The sequence below is a fragment of the Colias eurytheme genome, chromosome 5 (assembly GCF_061535395.1).
Source record: "Colias eurytheme isolate Ceu_HAF_F1 chromosome 5, ilColEury1 Martin Lab GWU primary, whole genome shotgun sequence".
NCBI classification, from domain to species: Eukaryota; Metazoa; Arthropoda; class Insecta; order Lepidoptera; family Pieridae; genus Colias; species Colias eurytheme.
In genome coordinates, this window is record NC_142984.1 from 4,553,657 (window position 1) to 4,574,081 (window position 20,425).

The 20,425-nt window shown below is 33.3% G+C and overlaps 1 protein-coding gene across 2 annotated transcripts in view; it reads right to left on the reverse strand.

Moving 5' to 3' along the window:
* LOC149908417 (homeotic protein ultrabithorax) overlaps positions 1–20,425 on the reverse strand; it is a 117,269-nt gene that overhangs the window by 11,390 nt on the left and 85,454 nt on the right. For both annotated transcript variants that reach the window (XM_090101874.1, XM_090101873.1), the window contains one exon: positions 17,576–18,708. In XM_090101874.1, coding sequence (XP_089958000.1) covers positions 18,407–18,708 — 302 coding nt within the window. In that variant the 3' untranslated portion in view covers positions 17,576–18,406. The remainder of the gene's footprint in view (positions 1–17,575; positions 18,709–20,425) is intronic.

Below are 20,425 nucleotides of genomic sequence, written 5' to 3' on the forward strand. Positions count from 1 at the left end.
GACGGTAATACTAATGCAACATTCACATTGGAAGATAACGTTCAAGATTTATGTTTTTCATTAATAAATTGACTTGGCTAACTTTACTGCTAATGTATAAAATATGCATACACGTTCATTAACACTAAATTGTAGCATGTACAAAATAAACAGACTTTATTAGTAGGTTTTCCTAAATAATGAAGCTAACGTCATAAAATTTTATTTCAATAAATTACAGTAGTCAGTAGACGAGAGGTATCATAAATTCATTATAAAGGTGACTGATGTAATTGAGTATTAAAATGCTAATGTGCCAGTTATCGGGTGAATAATATTCGATTTTTTTACCTTAAAGATATAATTAGGCGAAGTTCATATGGAACTTGTATAAACACATTTCTCACATACTTTCACGACCTATTTACTCTCACGGAATGTATGTAGGCCCTAATTAATTAAACCAACATCTAAGCTTATTATAATAAATTGCTAGGAAATTATAATTTTTCATAATTAAATGTGACAAGTGATATTCTGAAATATTTTTATTACTTAACTACTTTTAGAAAAAAGAAAATATTACACTGTAATTGTTCGAACTTACATCGAGATAATTACAATTAATTAGAAGAACAATGTGTGAACCCTTCAAATTGAGTTCCGGATACCTATTGGGCGGATCGGTGCCTCCGTAATTACTTTAATGCCTTGCAGTAAATGGTGTAGAATCTGATATTACTCTTCATTACAATTTAATTAATAGATAAGTAAGTATATATTTTATTTTATACTATGTTATATAAAACATATGTCGATAAGTCTAAGTATTTAAAAACACTAAAAGAATTTCTAACCACGTAGTAGTAAGGGGTATAAAACGGTTTTTGTAATATTCAGAACATAGCGTGATTTACGTGTAATTAAGATAAATATATAATTTAATTAAGGTCACTGCGATTATCTTGATGCACTAAACACAGGTCAATTGCAACGCACACTCAAATGTCAAGTACCAAATTCAAACCACGTACATTCTGACTGGACTCAAAAGCAACTCGAAATTAACTGTGTCGATTACTCAAACTAACAGTACAATCGCAATGAACTAGCGAAAACGACCCGGTACTACCTGTGGCTTTCCGTAATAGCCCGGTAATAATATTTCATGGCCATTACCTTTGTAAACACGGATAAAACGCTTTTACACGACTTCGCTGTGTAAAAAGTGCGACAATTGCTCTAAGTGCGCTCTAAAAAAAGGAATTCTTTCTTCTATTGATTCGAAACAATGTGCCTTTTTGGACAATGACATTCTATTTTTAAATTGCATTCGAAATTTTTTTAGCGCGTTTTCAACTTTTTAAACATTCCTTTTGACATAAGAAATGCGTTTAGAAATTGGAGTTTTAGAAGAAAGCTGGCTAAAGTATCGTTCTAGGAAGTCGGCGACGGTATGGGGATGTGCCAAAAAGAGATAAAGTAGTTTTATTGATCTATACGGACGTTCGGGCGGCGCGAGTGTGAGTTGAATGGAACGAAGATAACTTGCCGCCCCAACTTCATTCATCCTTGTTAGCTGCACGGATTTTTATATAACCCCATCCCTTTCGGGCCACGTGACCTAAGCAGGGTGTAACTCACCCTACAGCGGCCATAACTTACTCATAGCGATAGGCGGTATACGCTCGCAAAAATCATATACATTATTAATACTTTTATTTTGTATTCAAAATTATTTCTAATGTTCTATTGTTGTATTTTATTTTGTGTCAAAATAAGGTTTAACTAAATAACTACTTAAAAAAATGTTAACATCCAACACAAACTTACGGTTTGTTAATTTAAACTCAGATTTCAGAGTAATATATATTTTTTTTTATTGTTATAATTTTGTAAAATTACAATGTACATATTATCTAATATTAGATACTTATATCTTATTATTTAAGTCCTAAGCGCAACACTGGAGAGCCACAAAATTACTTTATAATATTTGATACCGTTCATACCAAATGTGCATCCCATAAATTACGATGTTCCTTTATTACTTCCTTCTCTTTCTCGACATTTTTCCTCTCTTTCCCCCACACTTTATTAACAGCCGGGTTTATCCTCGGGGGCCCATACGAGATTCTCCTTTAATAAAATAAAAATAAACAATACAAAACTACATTAAAGTCGATTCGAACAGTTGTGAATGAAATAGGAACTTTCAACAGTCTATTAGATTAATAAAAAAACATAACCAATTTAAGTTATTTTGATTTCACAGTTTATGACGATTTATTTATCTTTTATTTACGTTTTATAATAATATTTATAACATGTTTAATAAAATTTAGTCACGACAGCCAAAACTTAATTAATTCATAAGAAACAAAAAAATCTCTACAATGCCCGTTAAAAATCATAATTCACTCATAAAGACTAATAAAATAAAACGCGCATCGCTCTACAATACATATTTTTATCTGTTTACAAAATTAATTTAAAGTGGCAATAAGCCGCAATCGGTATGAGGTGTTAAACTTGAAAAGTCGTAAATGTCGAACGAACGATCGTGATTATCGTAAAACGTCTCGTAAAACAAATAATTAGCTCGTAAAGTTATGAGCTCTATACTTGAGTATGTGTAATTTGTTTTACCTTTATTATGATGTTATCCGCTTTATCAATTACTTTGATCTTTATTGGAAACGCTTTTTTGTTTATAAGAGAATCAATTTTAGTTTAGCTTTAATTTTAAAGTTGTAGGTACCTATAATTTGTTTAATATTATATTGTATAATGTTGTAATACATTTTTAATATATTGTGTATGTTCTAAAATATATGAAATTTATACAAGGAATTATTATATTGACAGTTGATTCAAAATTGTAATGTTAGGAACTTGAATAAAGTGATTGAAAAATATTGATTGTTTATTTCATACCCCAACCATCTGTACAGCGCCATCTTTTGGCGAGTAGGTGAACAAATATCGATATATATTCATGTCTTGTTTGAAAGTAATATTAATTACAAAACAAATGAAATAATTTGTATATTTGGTAGAGCACTGTGTAAATTATAATTTGATGACGTTCTATTTGATCTTTCTAAGTATTATTAGTTAAATAGATAGAAAAAAAAAACCATCGGACTTATCAAGTTATTAACTGGACAAACACGAAGGTAGAACAGCTGTAAAGACTTAATACAAAACAGCAGACCAGAACCAACTTCATTGGACCTCTATATCCTCATAAAACACGGTTGTAGTAATAAAGTGATTTATCTCATAAAATAAAAGCTGATCAACGTGATTACGCACAATACGAAAGAACTCATAACTTTACAACCAATTTACAAACAATAAAAGTCCGTCTTATGCGCCCATTCACCCTCCGATATCTCCATATTTGAGAGGAAAGCCGCAGCTCATAACTTTTATGGGGATTCCGATGACCAATAAAACCATAACTCGCCGAGGCGTCGTAGTTGTCGTTCCTAATTCTTCAATATAGATGGCGCTCATTCCAAAATATACCACAGCGCCATCTCTGATTGCAGCAATGAATTTTTTTCTGTCAATTCGTCACATCGTAATGTATGATGTTTTATTACTTCGAACGATGACGCTAGTGTAGCTATAGGCTATTTGGCGTGTATTTTTTTTAAAATCTACTTTTTGTAGTTTTTTGACGGTAAAATCAAATTATTACATAGTATAAGGGGTATGATTGCTTGTAATACCTGTGGAATTTTTCAATTACTAATATGCAATTAATTTTTCGTTATAATTTTTAATGTTTATCAGAAGTCAGAACGTATAACTAGATAATATTATAAACATTCTACAATGAAGTATTTAGAAACATAGTAGAAAAAGTAAATCTAAAGCAAAATTCAATGTAAAAGAACCTTTACGTTGCATGAAAAATTTAGCCATTCAATATCAAGTTAAATAAAGTGCCAGGCAATATTCATGACTAGGAATCGTATCATAAACATTCACTCGCTACCAAACTACACCATTCGAATTTCGAGACAAAAGCCAAGTAAGCTTTTCCCGCCACTTTTAGTTCCCTTGTTTGGACACGAACCGATTGTGGCGCTGTCGTCTATTTATATTAGCGACATCTATGATTTTACGTTCGAACTTCGTTCTCAGAATGTTATTAAAAGGTAACGCAGAGAAGATTTATGTCATTTATTATTCAAATTATAAGAAGCAAAAAATAGCACTCGCATTTTAAATAAGTAATACATTAATAATACTGTTTTTATTTGAAGTTTATTTTGTAAATTATCAACAAAAATGTGTTGAAAACACAAACTAGCGCCACTAGATGGCAGAACACAATTCGGATTCTGATGAAATGATGGATAAAAAAATAACTATTTTTTTTTAATAATTCGCATAGTTGAAAAAATCCAAGTTAAAATTTAATTCATAAAAAATTGACTTTAACAACCACGTTTTTTGGCAACGTTAGCAGACATTACATGACTGTGTACTGTGTAGTGTGTAAGGCTGATGTGAGGTTATGATTAACAATAAGATTAAAATAAAATTTACTAAGCCACTCACAGAATATTATAGGTACGTTATACTACGTAGTATATTATTATTAGTCTGTGGTTATACTATTGTATACTTTATTTATAATTTATGAGATCATTAGTAATTTATTGGAATTGATGACCCTGGTATTTATAATTTTTCAGTTCCATGATTTTACACGACTTTATTTTATAGGAGCAACTTTGAATTAAGTATTAGGTTTTCAATTTTTTAAATAAAAAAAAAGTATAAATATTACCTATGTCTTGTCAATCGTTATCTATGGATTATAATTTATAATATAAAATACAACTAAAGTTAATTTTTCTCCTTTAAAACTTTAAAGACAAGCAAAGATTCTTTCTGATTATAATATCTATGTAATTGTAGATACTTTGATCGTAGACCGGTGAGAATTTTTTATTGAGTTTCAAAAGGATTGCAAGAATCCTCCTTGTAGATAAAATGTAAGAGATTCTCGTTAATCGAGTCATATTATGATTTATAATTACATATAAACGTTACTTGTTTAAGTAGATAAGTATACCAACTTTTTCTTTATGGTATTCAGTGGCTAGAAAGCTTCATTGAATTTGTCCCAACGCGTGAGTCTAACCTTATTTATTAACGACATTTTAGTTCATTGCCCATATCAAAATCTAAAGATTACCCCAATCAAGATTATACGCGAAAATACATAACTGTATCACATAGCAATATTTATCCCAATTATATCCACATAAACCCAATCTAAAAAGTTATTCGATATCTCAAGTAATTATAAAAGCGAGGGTTAGTGACAAATCCCCTAATAAAACAACAAGGAAATAATTCCCTGCATAAATCGCCCTCGGTGTGAATGGAATAGCAATTATTTGGTTCAGTTGCCTCACTCCTTCCGTGGCTACGCTCCTGAAACTCATCTTTATATCGATAATCGAGTGATTGCTTTATAATTTATTTAAGCCTTTCTTATGGGATTCTAATAAGAGATATGCATTAGGAATTGCAGTGTTATGCAAGTAGATAGAACTGGTTATGATTTGTTGTTATGTGGATTGGATTATAAATGACAAATTTTGATACATCATCTAATCTTATGTACCTAGTTAAATAGGTATAAACCGGTGGACGTGCAATATTAAAACTTAAAATTTGTAATGCCACAGCACATATACATAGTTAAATACCAGAAGTTGCAACTTAATCTGATAATAGATTGCTTGCCTATTGTAATTTTCCTTTTTGCAATTGCCAATTGCTAGCAATAAATATTTTTCATCTCAGTTACAAAACATTGTGTTTGTCAATTTTATTATTGCAATTTGTAAGTAGGTTCTTATTATCAATTGGATAAGTTTTACAATATATTGAAATACTATTTTTAAGAGCCACAAAGGATAACCTATAGGCTATAACTAGTTAAAAAAAGATAAAACAGAATAGCGCGGTACCATAAAGCTTCCAATTTAATAGATAAAATATATTATCAGAAGACGTAGAGTAATGGGGGTCGAAAGGGCACGGGGAGACACTTGAGGGGTTCAAACCCTTTGCTTACCTATTTTTACTCTTGGAATATTTATATATCTATCTACTTCTTAGATTTTTAATGTTTTTGAAATAAGTCAGTTATTTATTATTAAGAAGTTGTATACCTAGTGTAAAGTTTATTTAAGTTAGGTATAAAATATAAATGGTAGGTAGGTAATGGAAGTTGAAAAAAAAAAATGACAAGACCAGTTTCAAATTATAGTAACTTTTAATATGTTCTACATACCTACGTAATCTGATATGATTGTATTAAATGATAATAAACGCAATTATCAATAATCTCAGTAGGTACCTACCTAATACCTAAGTATACGTGTATACACATAATAATATGATGTTTATTATCATTAAATTGATTGGTTGTCAAAACATTTTAAAATTAATCTATTAATTTATTAAATACATTCGTGAGAATTTAAATTAAGGAAATGAAAAAGTAAATACTAGAATACATAACAAACAAGTACGAATAAAACAAAAGGTCAAATCAAAAACGTGAACGAAATTTTTATACCTACCAACTATCAACCAAACTATCATTCATATACAGGTTCCTATACATGACCTCGTCAATGTCCTCTGAGAAAGAGTCACATTATTCAAATGCACTTGTGATATGATTAACTGGGAACAATAAATCACAGTCGACGCATGCGCACAACGCATAACAATTAACTATTTCAATTAAACCGCTGATTTATTACATTTCTAATTTATACACTTTTGCCGTGTCGACGCGCTCGGTATTGGCTTCATTTTTCACGCTTCAAGTGTTGTTTTAGTGATAGCTTTTCGCGCCTTTTTATTGTCTTTTGAATAGCAGAATTGCATTAGAACGTGTATGATGAAGTTTATTTATTTTATTTGAGAGACTTTCTGTGTTAGCTGCTCGGTCCGAGAAGATATTATAATATATGAAGAAAACTATAAAGGAGTTTCTTTCATAAAACGAAGCATTTCCTGTAGACAATGAAAATATTGATATCTATTAAAAATTTAAAAGCAAAAATAAAATTTGCAATTGTTTTGAGTCTTTACCTTCCTATAGGTAGGTACATAGGTATTAGAATTAACAAGAAATTTATGCGATATAGAAAACTTTAATCTTATTAGAATTTACGAAAAGTTTCAACGATGCTAATAAGGTTGATCGTCATTTATCTATTTATGTGTAGGTAGGTACTAAGTAGATACGTAGGACGTACGTAGAAGGGAGACCTACGACACAAACAAAAACTGCAACAATAATTTTATTGTAAACATAATGTCCAATAAAGTCAATGGCAATTATACGATTTTGTATCCTATAAGTGCAAGTGGAAAATAACTCGGAGTCATTTAGGTATAAACTCTTTATGTAAGCAATTGCAAAATCATGAAGTAATAGGTAATAACACACGAAACAGTTTCCCAAAACGTTATATCCTATAGGTATCGGAATCACTTATATCGTAAAAGCAACCTATACTTTACTTAAACGCGACCACGCCCACTAAATGTCACTTGAATACCGTGTACTTTATTTTCACATTCTTTTTTATTTATGGTGAAATTATTTACCAATTATTTTTAATCATCAATTTATGGTAAATTAGCCATGCCATATCACGAGAACTACTTTGACCTTTTCATCCAATGTCATAATTTTAAAGATTTGGTATGTGACACGGCCTTTTAAGTCCTCAATTTAATAATTATTTATAATGAGACCCTTTATGTATGTAATTTACTCTAAAACTTTAGGTTGTAGGTATATAAAATATTAAGTCAGGCAAATGTTAAGTTGGATATGATATTTATTGAATACAACGATACAATAGTATAGTTATTGATATAATTTTAATAAAGAGGATAATTTTAAATATTCATATTTCATATAGATATTGAGTATATAGATATTAATATACATATAATAAATTATGAATAATGTGGTCCGACAGGAAAAATGACTAACTACATCTTCAAACACAAAAAGGCAAGCAGAAATTAAAATTGATTGCAAATATTATGTATTCACGCGACCGTGTGTTATTTAGACGTTTATTTTCTGATAAAATAAATGGAAACAGGTACCTGTAGTATAAATAATCTCCTACGGTTTTACGGCAATCACACACTGTAATAAAGGAAGCGCAATTTGTCACAATTCCCAGCTACACGACGAGTTTTATGGCATTCAGTGTGGTGTCATAAAGCAATAAAATAGAAGTTGGAAGCGCGAACAAACCAATAGATAATGAAGTTTTATTGGTCAGTTTTACAGCGGTCCCTGGGCGACAGTGAGGGCTAGTAAATGGTTGTAACGTACACGCGAACGCCCCCGGATGGTGTGGGATGGTAGTACCAGTGTTTACATAAACACTGCTGTTCTCAGAATCGCTATACATAGATGGTCAGGAATGTTCTAGACCAAAGTGTGGTCTTAATCTAATTAAATAATTCAGAGTCATGCAAAAGGCGTTAATTTTCAATCGTTTTCAGTAAAATAATAGGTACCACACCATAACATTGTTAGGTTTAAAAATTAATTATTTGTCACTCCTTTTTGATACGAATTTTAATCAAGGTATTCGCTAATGATTGGTACCTACTAACCGTTTTAGTCGCTAGCTGAAAAAATTACCTTCGCAAATAACCCTATTAAATTTTGTTTTCCAACCGACAGCCATGTCAGTTTTTGTAAACATTTTTTTACACACGAAGTCATTAACAGGACAATTTTATCGCTACTTCTTTCCTTGCACTTTTTTGGTGCATCCATGCGTCATTTATGTTTTTAGTATATAAATCTTGAAGCAAATTCATACTTAATGAAGTAACAAGGCAAATTTATATCCTTCCAAAGTCTGCGGACATATATATCGCGGTGACGAGATAAAGAATGGACAGCTTGTCCGCGTAATCTCTTTGATTCTGGTTTAAATATCAATTTACTGGTTCTAAAGGAGTATCCGCTGTTAAAAATTAATCCTACGCAAACTCTTACGTTTCACTCTTTCTCTCCGACTAAAAGAGAAAACAGAGTACCTAGGTACCTACTTCTTTTATATTACTTAATTAGGAGAACCCTTCTTTTAAAATTACTAAGGAAAATATCCTCTTTTTTGAAAATAAAGTTATAAGAGCATACTAATATGAATAACAGATAATTATGTTTTATAGTGTTGCTAAGTTAAATTGAAAGACTTACAACAATTTATTGAAAACTGAAGATAATAATTTTATTTATTATCAATATTAACATATCTACGTGCATCGGCAATGTATTAGACAGGTATAGCTATATATATATATATAGGTTAGAACCAGTATAGAATAGTGTGAACAGTAACTTATCAACAGCACTTGTAACTTTATTGATTGCTGCAATTATAGCGAAGTGACTATTAAGTAGGCAGTTCAGTAACGATAGCGCGCCTAGTTTATAGCCCCCAGTGTGGTCCTTCGTATGGAACAATTATTAATGGATAGCGTGAGAAGCGATATTCTCAATGCATGGGGCTACGCAGATTTCATTGCTATGTTTGTATTCAGAATCTTTGTTGTAAGTAGACGCGTACTGAGTAACGACTACGCCGCATATTTGTTTGATATTTTATGCCAAATAATATTGTAGGATTATAAAATGAATAAAACATTATTTTTCCGTTTTCAAAATACAAATTATAATTTACCACACTTAATAAACAACTACAAGCAATTGCATACAATTAAACGCGCATTAAATTTTACAATTACAACTTCATAAAATTTGTAGTACAAAATTCTTACAAATATATGCAAATTTATACGCAACTGTTGTTTTTTTTTTAATCTGTGTACATCAAATGAAACCTACATTATCTAGTGAGTAAGAGAGTGAAGAATGTAATTACTTTTGTGACTGTATGAATTGTATTGATTGATGTATCGGTTCATTCGTTCTTGCTCATTAAAGATACTTGCCTCTTGTTCGCAATCTGATATACACGTTGTTTTATTTTATTAATAGGTTATGGGCCCAGATCCATATAATTAGTTATCAAAAGTTGTAAAGTTATAGTTTTTTAGTTAGCATCAGTGATTAAACTATTAGAGAGTGATTGCGTCATATATCACGGTAGAAAAAAATTTTTCATCCCTGTTGCACGTGGCGCGGCGTTGTGGTGTGATCAACAGATATGGCTTCAAGTACAAATTCCTTTATTGCAAATGTGCCGAAACTAAAAGGCCGAGAAAATTATAGCGAGTGGGCGTTTGCCGCTGAAAACCTATTAGTACTTGAAGGAAAATCAAAATTTGTCAAGCTTGAGGGAACCGGCGACGCCATTACGGAAGACGCTATGACGAAAGCCAAGTTGATTCTAACCATAGATCCTTCGTTATATGTACACATTAAAGATGCTAAGACTACTAAACAACTATGGCAGAAATTACAGCAGATGTTTGATGACGCGGGCTTTTCGAGAAGAATCATGTTATTGAGAAATTTAATTTCAATACGTCTCGAAACATCGGATTCAATGACAAGTTATATTACTCAAATAATAGAAACCGGGCAGAAATTATCTAGAACGGGTTTTGTGGTGAATGATGAATGGATTGGTTGTTTAATGTTGGCAGGATTGCCTGAAAAATATTTTCCAATGCTCATGGCCATTGAACATTCAGGGATCGCCATTACGGCGGATGTTGTAAAATCCAAGTTATTAGATTTGTCCGGGAATGATGATTCGGCGGAAACTACAGCGTTGTACACTAGAGGGCGTCGACATATCGATCAAAGATCAAAATCATTCAGTAAGATTGGAAACACGTTCAACAAAGATGGCGATACGTCAAATGTTAACAATAGCAAAAAGAAAGTCATCAAGTGTTATCGTTGTAAACAGATTGGGCACTATAAAAATCAGTGTACACAAGTGAAAGGTGCGATGAAAAACAACTTAAATTGTTTTTCTGCATTATTTTTACGGGAAAACTTCAAGAAAGATGATTGGTACTTAGATTCAGGCGCAAGTGTGCATATAACCTCGAACGTGAACAATATTCGGAATCCATCAGAAAACACGAGTATAAAGGAAATTACAGCGGCTAACAATGGAGTGATGGCTGTATTATGCTCGGGTGATGTTGATATTGTTACGATTACGTCGAAAAGCAGATATAATATCACAGTGAAAGACGTGTTATGCGTGCCAAGTATTGCAACGAATTTATTATCTGTTAGTAAATTAATTGAAAATGGAAACAGAGTGGACTTCAATAAAAATCATTGCTATATCTACAACAGTAAAAATCAGATGATAGGAGAGGCAAGGTTAGTCGATGGTGTCTATAAACTTATTGTAGAAAATAAACACAGCTGTTGGCTCTCAACGACTGTCAGTGGAAAAAGTGAGTTGTGGCATCGAAGGATGGGCCACTTGAACAGTAAAGACCTCACCAAAATGAAAGATGGTGCAGTTGTGGGCATTGACTTTACTGACAAAGCTGTTGTTGATAAAAGTTCGTGCGTTGTGTGTTGCCAAGGGAAGCAGTCACGATTACCGTTTAACCATGTTGGTACCAGAAGTAGTGAAGTACTTAACATCATTCATGCAGATGTGTGTGGACCTATGGAGGTGAATTCAATTGGAGGCTGCAGGTATTTTTTAATCTTTGTTGATGATTACACACGCATGACTTTTGTCTATTTCTTGAAAGCTAAGAACGAAGCATTTAAATATTTTAAAGATTTTAAAGCTTTAGTTGAAAATCAACAGAATAAGCGGATTAAAATATTTAGAACTGATAACGGTCTGGAATTTTGTAATACATTGTTTGATAGTTACTTAGCAGAAGCTGGTATACTTCATCAGAAAACTAATATCTATACTCCAGAACAGAATGCTATCAGTGAACGTATGAACAGAACTCTAGTAGAAAGGGCTCGTTGCATGTTGTTTGATGCCAAACTAGACAAAAAGTTCTGGGCTGAAGCGGTAAACACAGCCGTGTACCTTAGAAATAGGTCACCAGCTTCAGGCTTACAAGACTTGACACCAATTGAACTTTGGACTAATAAGAAACCTAATCTTAGTCACATTCGTATTTTCGGGAGCCAGGCCATGGTGCACATTCCAAAGGAAAAACGATTAAAGTGGGATATTAAATCTAAACCACATATACTGGTTGGTTACTCTGAAAATGTGAAAGGGTATAGGATTTATGACCCAGTTAAGAAATGTGTGACAGTAAGCAGGGATGTCATAATTCAAGAAAACTTAAAAAGTAACATGAATGAAACCATATCAGTTTCAGTGGGGGAAATCTCAGAAATAAAGGAAGATAAGAAAGACATGGATGAATTTACTGATGAAGAAGCTAAACAGGATATTAACCAGATTAATAATAATAATCCTATATTGCAGGATGTGTCTGAGATTCCACCACCAGATGAACCAAAGAGGATGAGGAGACCACCACAGCGTTATGGTTATTCAAACCTGTGCATGCAGTCGAATGCTGAGAATCAAAGTGATCCAGTCAGTATCCACCACGCTCTACAAAGTCCCGATAAAGATAAGTGGATTTCTGCAATGGAAGAGGAACTTCAAGCATTCAAAGAGAATGATGCATGGACAATAGTGAGTGAAGTGCCTCAAGGTAAAACATTAGTGCAGTGTAAATGGGTCTTTAAAAGAAAGTTTGATAGTGATAACAGTGTTAGATATCGTGCTCGTCTGGTAGCGAAGGGCTTCACCCAAAAACCAGGTATTGACTATGATGAGACATTTTCACCTGTTGTGCGTCACTGTACTTTACGATTGTTATTTGCACTTTCTGTACAATTAGATTTAAAAGTTACTCATTTGGATGTTAAAACTGCTTTTTTGAATGGTATTTTAAAAGAAGATATTTATATGGCTCATCCACAAGTTAATTTAGATAGTAATAATGAGAAAATAATTGTAAAATTAAATAAAGCTATCTATGGCTTAAAGCAGTCGTCAAGGTCATGGTATGATAAAGTTGATCAATGTTTGACAGAATTAGGCTTTAAGAGAAGTCATATAGAACCATGTGTATTTACTAAATTTCTTGACAATGTAAAAGTTATTGTTGCTCTTTATGTGGATGATTTTTTTGTATACTCAAACAGTAAAGTAGAGACAAATAGTTTAATTTCAGTTTTGAATACTAAATTTAAAATTAAAGATCTTGGAAATGTAAAACAATGCTTGGGAATGAGAGTAAATATTGATTATAAAAATAATGTATGTACTTTAGACCAAGAACAATATATTGAAGAATTATTAGTTAAATTTAACATGTTAAATTGTAAAGAGGCTAGTACACCTATGGAATTGAAACTAAATATAGATAAAAATAACAATGTTAATGATACTAATATTCCATATCAGCAATTGATTGGTAGTCTCATGTATTTGTCTGTATTAACGAGGCCTGACATAACTTTTAGTGTTAGTTTCTTAAGTCAATTTAATTCTTGTCATAATAGCACTCATTGGAATTATGCTAAACGCATTCTTAGGTATTTAAAAAGGACTAAAAATTATTGTATAAGGTATGTAAAAGGTAGCTCTGAATTGTTAGGTTTTGCTGATGCTGATTGGGCCAATAATTGTGTTGACCGAAAGTCATATACAGGGTATTGTTTTATGATGTCAGGGGGTGTCATATCATGGGAAAGTAAAAAACAAAAAACGGTAGCTCTATCTAGTATGGAAGCTGAGTATATGTCTATGTCAGAAGCTTGTAAAGAGTCTATGTATTTAAGAGTATTGTTGTCGGAAGTCACTAATCAACCAGCATATACTATTACCTTATATAATGATAGCCAGAGCGCCCAAAAACTTGTTATTAATCATGTCTTACACAGAAAAAGCAAACACATTGATATAAAATATCATTTTTTGAGGGAGTCTGTTGAAAACAAGATTATAAGTATTAAATACATGTGTACTAGCGATATGCCAGCTGATATTTTTACAAAATCACTTTGTGCAAGCAAGCATTACAAATGTATTAAAGCTCTGGGAATTATTGATTGTTTATAATATTGTATTTTGGTTTCATGTGATGTAGTGGGGGTGTTGTTTTTTTTTTAATCTGTGTACATCAAATGAAACCTACATTATCTAGTGAGTAAGAGAGTGAAGAATGTAATTACTTTTGTGACTGTATGAATTGTATTGATTGATGTATCGGTTCATTCGTTCTTGCTCATTAAAGATACTTGCCTCTTGTTCGCAATCTGATATACACGTTGTTTTATTTTATTAATAGCAACATTTATAACTAAATTAAAGTAATTGGCTTTATGCAACAAAATCAATAAGACTTGAATGCAAAGCAATAGTAAATAACAGTATAGGTACATTTATAAAGGCATTATACAGAAGCTTCGAGCAGCCTCGTGCGCGGGTACAGTTAATTAAATAAATCGTTATCGATGAAAGCCTTCAATTCGACTTCGCGTACAAGAGGTGAGTAACCTGAATATATTCGCCACGAAGTTTAATTCCATCGGACATTTCCCTGAAACGGTGCTAGCGAATGCGGCGGACACAATAAAGCATGTAGGGAATTTACTACTATCAGATAGGTTTGTATTTTTGAAAGACGTTGTTAAATGGTATCCCAGGTTTATCAAATTTATGGGTATACTACGGAAGGTACAGTCGAGTCGTGTGCGGCGGGGCAGGCCGGGTGACGCGATAGTATCGCTGGGCACGAATGTACTTGAATACTGCACTATTGCTGGATTTCGTGCCTATTTACTAGCTACCTACTTTATATGTACAGTGCACCTAGCCTTATATGCTTCAAGTTTTATTACGGATTGATTTAGTGGAAATTAGAAAACCATATTATGAACTACGTATTTACATAGTACCTACCTAGGTAATAAACTACCAAATATAGAGACAATTAGGCATAATAATATGTACATAAAAATAGTAAAATCCATAACACAAATTAGTACCCACTAAATGTAAAAAAAATCGGTATACAGGACACAGGTAAGTACATAACACATAATATTTGTAACGTATTTAAGGACATTGAGAGTCACTAATACATAAACATTAATTTTTCGAAAACTACAATTTTTTTTTTAAATGAACAAAATGATAGACCGCATGAAGGACCTATAATAAAATAACTTAGACTGTCTAGATGTCGTGTGAACAAACTGTTGTTAGGATATTAAGATAAGATTGCTAACGATAACAAAATGTCCATTAGTTAATGTTAACGGAACCCCAGGCTTGTAAGGATGACCTATGCCTTTACCTTACAATGTTATTTAGTATTTACTATTTACTGACAAATTCTTTCCAATTATCGTTTATAATATTTTATTATACCGCTTATATGCGAGTAGTTTATAACATTATTATTTAATTAAAGGTAACGATATTTATGGTAAGTTCAATATTATTTGTATTTTTCATGTGTTTATACTGTTTAGTAAATTATTTTACCTTACATAGCCTCTTAGTAATTAAAGATTGGTATCAACACTAATTTATCTCCAACGATATTAGAATTAGCCTTCCGCCAAAAAACTACCGACCTTCGTGTTATTTTTCGAAAATTCAACGCTATTTATCTCAGCGTTACTCGATCGTGGGCGAGAAATAAAACTTTCCGTTAAATTCTTGAAAGTGAATGAATATAAAAACGTTATCGATAAATAACAGGGTTGAGCGACATGGCTCGCTTCGTGGTGACTCCACATAAGAAAGATCTCTCATCTCGGCTCAGCTGCCGGACCGGCATTCGTGTACATAATGATATATGCACCGCCCGCAAAGCGCTCCTTTACAGTACCTACCAGTACCTACACTCATTTCATACCCACGAAACAGGTTCACGACAGGAGCCTTATAAAATTGCAATATTTTAATAAGAAACCGCCGCTGAATATCAATTAATTTGCTATATAAAAATAAAAACGTCAGACGCATCGTAATGATTAATCCAGCATGCATTATTCAAGTTTTCATCTAATTAACTCGCATTTTGAGGTGGAATTTTATAATAAATGCCATTAAATGAAAATTTTGCACCTTACTTTAAACGCATGTAACGGAATTTACCTTCGAGGTGTGCGCAGCATTTAAAGGTATCGACATAAAATAATATGAGCACTAAAATATGTACATGATCTATGATCTATGTACCTATATTTTCTAGTCAAAAATTTTGTTAAAAAACCAGTCTAATTTATGCATTTTTGACAGTTATATTTCCTGTGATAATTTATGTACCTAAATATCTATCTACGTTTCATATTTAATTTAAAATAAATAAATTTATCCGTTTAAGTACCTACATACCTACAGATTAAAATGTTATGCATATTCATGTGAGTTTCAAGTGAATAAGTTTCACGTTATGATTTATATAAAAACCTGAAATCACGTCCTCCATTCCCCAGTGAAATTAAGCCGTTTAAATATTCGCCTTTCGCGATACGTCGCCATCAGCCCAGCCAATAATTTTTCTTATCGGACTAAATAATTATCAGTTATCGTTGAATTGATTTAGGCCGAGGACCCAAAAATGGCGCCCATATATGGTCAGCAGCATCAACCCTATATTTTACCGTACCTATACGTTTACTCCATGTTCGAAGCGCTTAATTCGAAGCTATGGCAATAAATATTTGACGCACATACTTATAAAGGAATCTTTTCGAGAAATAAGTCGAGAAAACTATTTGCTCATACTTTTATTTAAAATTAAGAAAATTGCATGTTATTAAAATAATTGCTGAAATAACTTGTTATAATAAATTTGCTCGAGTCAATGATTAGATTTAAAGCGCAATGCAATTTAATTATGTAACACTTGCGATATACCGCTATTTGACATTTATCAACATCAGAAGCGGACCAAACAAGTAGACAGGCATGCTAGTGGATCTGTTTTACTGACCGTACCTCGCGCTCCGCTCAAAGAATCCATTTTTTAGTGTTCGTTTGAATGTTTGCGTTTCCGTATTAGGTATGCGAGATGAAAATGTTTATAGTTAATTTAATTAATAGACGATTCCGTCCATCATTCAAAAAGTACCAGTGATGAAGCCATTATAAATTTAATGAAAAGACTTGAGGCATCCACCTTTTTGCTCTGTTTTGCTATCTATAGTTATTCGGACAAGTATTTAAATCAGAACACATAATATAAAGGATACGATAATGAGAACGGTACTTTGTGGTTATCTTAATTTTATTTTGACTTTTATCTCTCCGATTAATAATTAAATGTTATGGTTTTGCACATCGAAAGCACCGTTCACATTTCGATAGCGGAGGGAGACGGTCGGGAAACATGAAAGGGCTCGCCTTAGTAAATTAAAACATTGAGGCAGCTATCCATAGACGTCTCGCTTGGACGATTTCAAAAATGGCGTCGGGATCGGCTGGTGACGAGTAAGTTTTTCGCAACCGTCTCCACTCGATAAATAATGCCGCGGACTTTGACAAAAACTTACCTAGTCCTGTTCGGTGGCCGGCGGCGCCTCACCTCTCCCCGCCCGCCTTGCCTCTCTCTTTGCCCGCACTCTTCCCGTAGTCTTTTTCTGCCCATTCCGCGGCGCTCGCGCAATCGCAGACTCCTCACTTTCGTTATATCCCTAACTATTTACACGGCTACGCGCTAAAATAATACCTACTTATGTTTATGGCAATTTGTTTAACTTCACCGACTATTAAATCTGCAGGAACACGACCACGTTTACACTATACTTATGCGAGAGTATTGAAGGTTAGATGGCGCGGTTAGTCTGTCTACACACGAGTCCGATATTCCGGTACATAATTTATTTAACTTATGACTCTTCTTACTTAGCTTTAACTTTAAGGGTACGAGACCGAGTCTCTTTGGTAGGCATATTAATTTGTACAATGTAATTATAGTTCGTTTCGCCGACGTCGATGGGCGCTAGCGCTACGGTCGCTCGTAATCATATCACTACAATAGAGCTACACTATGATACACGGAAGAGATTTCTACAAATTGCACTGGTTTTCAAACGCGAACATCTAAGACGATAGCGCGAATTAAAATATACGTAAATAATTCAATAAATCAACAAAAACAAAACCCGAAACACAAAATAATACGACCCGTTTCTATACTAACATTAACAGTTTATTCATCGCTCATACAAAGAAACACGTCTGATTCGTGACAATCGATTTAAAAAATAATCACAACAACCGAACAACACTTAAATAACGAAAATAATTACAAACAATTTACAAACACAAAGATAGGGATAGTTCGGATTGCAATCGTATCACAGCGCTACGCACGGTCGCGCCTAGTGCTCGGGGTGGCCCTGCGCGGCCGCGGCGGCCGCCGCCGCAGCCGCGGCTGCTTTCTGTGCTTGTGCCTGCTTCTCTTGCTCGTTTAGTTCCTTTATTGCCTGAATTTCCTTCTTTAGCTTCATCCTCCGATTCTGGAACCATATTTTGATTTGCCGCTCCGTGAGACAGAGCGCGTGTGCCATCTCTATGCGTCTCCTCCGCGTGAGGTAGTGGTTCGTGTGGAATTCCTTTTCTAATTCTAGCGTTTGATATCTCGTGTACGTCTGTCTCCCTCGTCTTCTGAGTCCGTTGGCTCCTGAAACAAATAACAAAAAGATTAGTCTTCGATCGTTGTCAATGTCTACAAAAAGTTCGAATAACATCGGTTAGACTTGGTTAGTCGTTTGATCGTCATTGAATGGGTTAGGTTGTCTACATGTTGAAATGACGTTACAATTGCTCGTAGCGACAGCTTCATTTGGTCTTGCCATCAATATTGATAAATGATATGCTATTAGACTTTCAACGATGGTAGAGAATCTCTAAATGGTAATTAATTTAAATTAATCTCAAAACGTATGACAAAACAATATACCTATACAATTCATAAGGCTCGTAACGGGGCTCATTACTGAATACCCGCGTAAAGGTCGAAACTCGAAACGTAAGGAACATTATTAATCTTCGTTGAGCCTTCCTTACTGGAAAAGCTTTTGAATTGGTTACCGAGAACCCGATTCACGGGAGCGATAGCCGAGTAGGGGCCACATGCCCGCGGCTCGTGAAAATTCGATCACGTTCAGGGCTACCTCCGTAACAATGTAATTGCCTGATATGACGTCCGTATCGCGTCGCGAGCGCATACTTGTAGCGCACTGTAAATTTCCAATAGGAAACTATGATCTGACTTCTAATTGGATTATCCAAGCTGTTTATGTAGATGTTACGTGTATTAATGAGGTATTAAAAAAAGATTGCTTTATGTATTCCTATTGTTTAAATATTTATAGGTACCTACATTCGACAGTACATATTACACATACACTTTTGAATAATATTAAAGTAGTAGTTAAAATTGTAATTCATTGCTATTTTATTGACAACCCTGAGACCATCTCGAAGATGCAATTATGCACAAAAAGCATATTTTATTTCACATAACTTTATATCGAAAGTTAATTTTATAAACTATATTGGAAGCCTTTATCTTTTACGTACAGATAAAATATTACTAGAAATAAAGTACCTGAGTACCTACACCTTCAACACAATATAAAGTAGTCGGCGAATATTCAACATAAAACGTTATCGTAAAATCAATATGTGTAGGCAATATAGCCAGCCGCTGATAGGTGTTCCATTGCAGTAAATTATACGATCAACTTCCACCATAAATGAAATGTACCTACAACCGGTTGATATAAATAACGTGTCAAAAACCAATCAAGGGCTCAAAAGACCAAACACGCAAGTAACACGTTGCCTTTTGAAGTTGATACAAAAATAAAAGCACTTTAAAACGAGGCCGAAGAACGCTTCTCACAGTGTAAAAGGGTTGGCAAGCGATTTAATGGCTTAATTATCTCAAGTAGTGGGAGCGGGCAGCTTAAAGACCACAGCGCATGTATGCGTTTATCTACAGTGAAACTTGGTTAAGTGGGACCTGGATAAGTGAGAAACCTCCATAACTGGAACTCATGCTGAGGTCCCAACACTTTGGCACTGAATTACCTCTGTTAGTGGGACGAGGTAAACCTCTATATCTGGGATTTGTTCTTTCGATTTATCATCATAGTTACCTCTATAACTGAGACAGCGAGTAAATTTTATATGCATAAACCTCTGTAACTGAGATAACATTGTTTGTTTACTCATTCTTATTCTACCCACAAATTCCACACGTAAATTCCAAGTACGTAAACTTACAAATTTTGAGCTTCAATTACCTTCAGTTTTAGTTTCACTTTACTATCACACAGATGTTTATTTGAAAAATGTCAAATTATTAATGGAATCCTCTGTAAATGAGACAG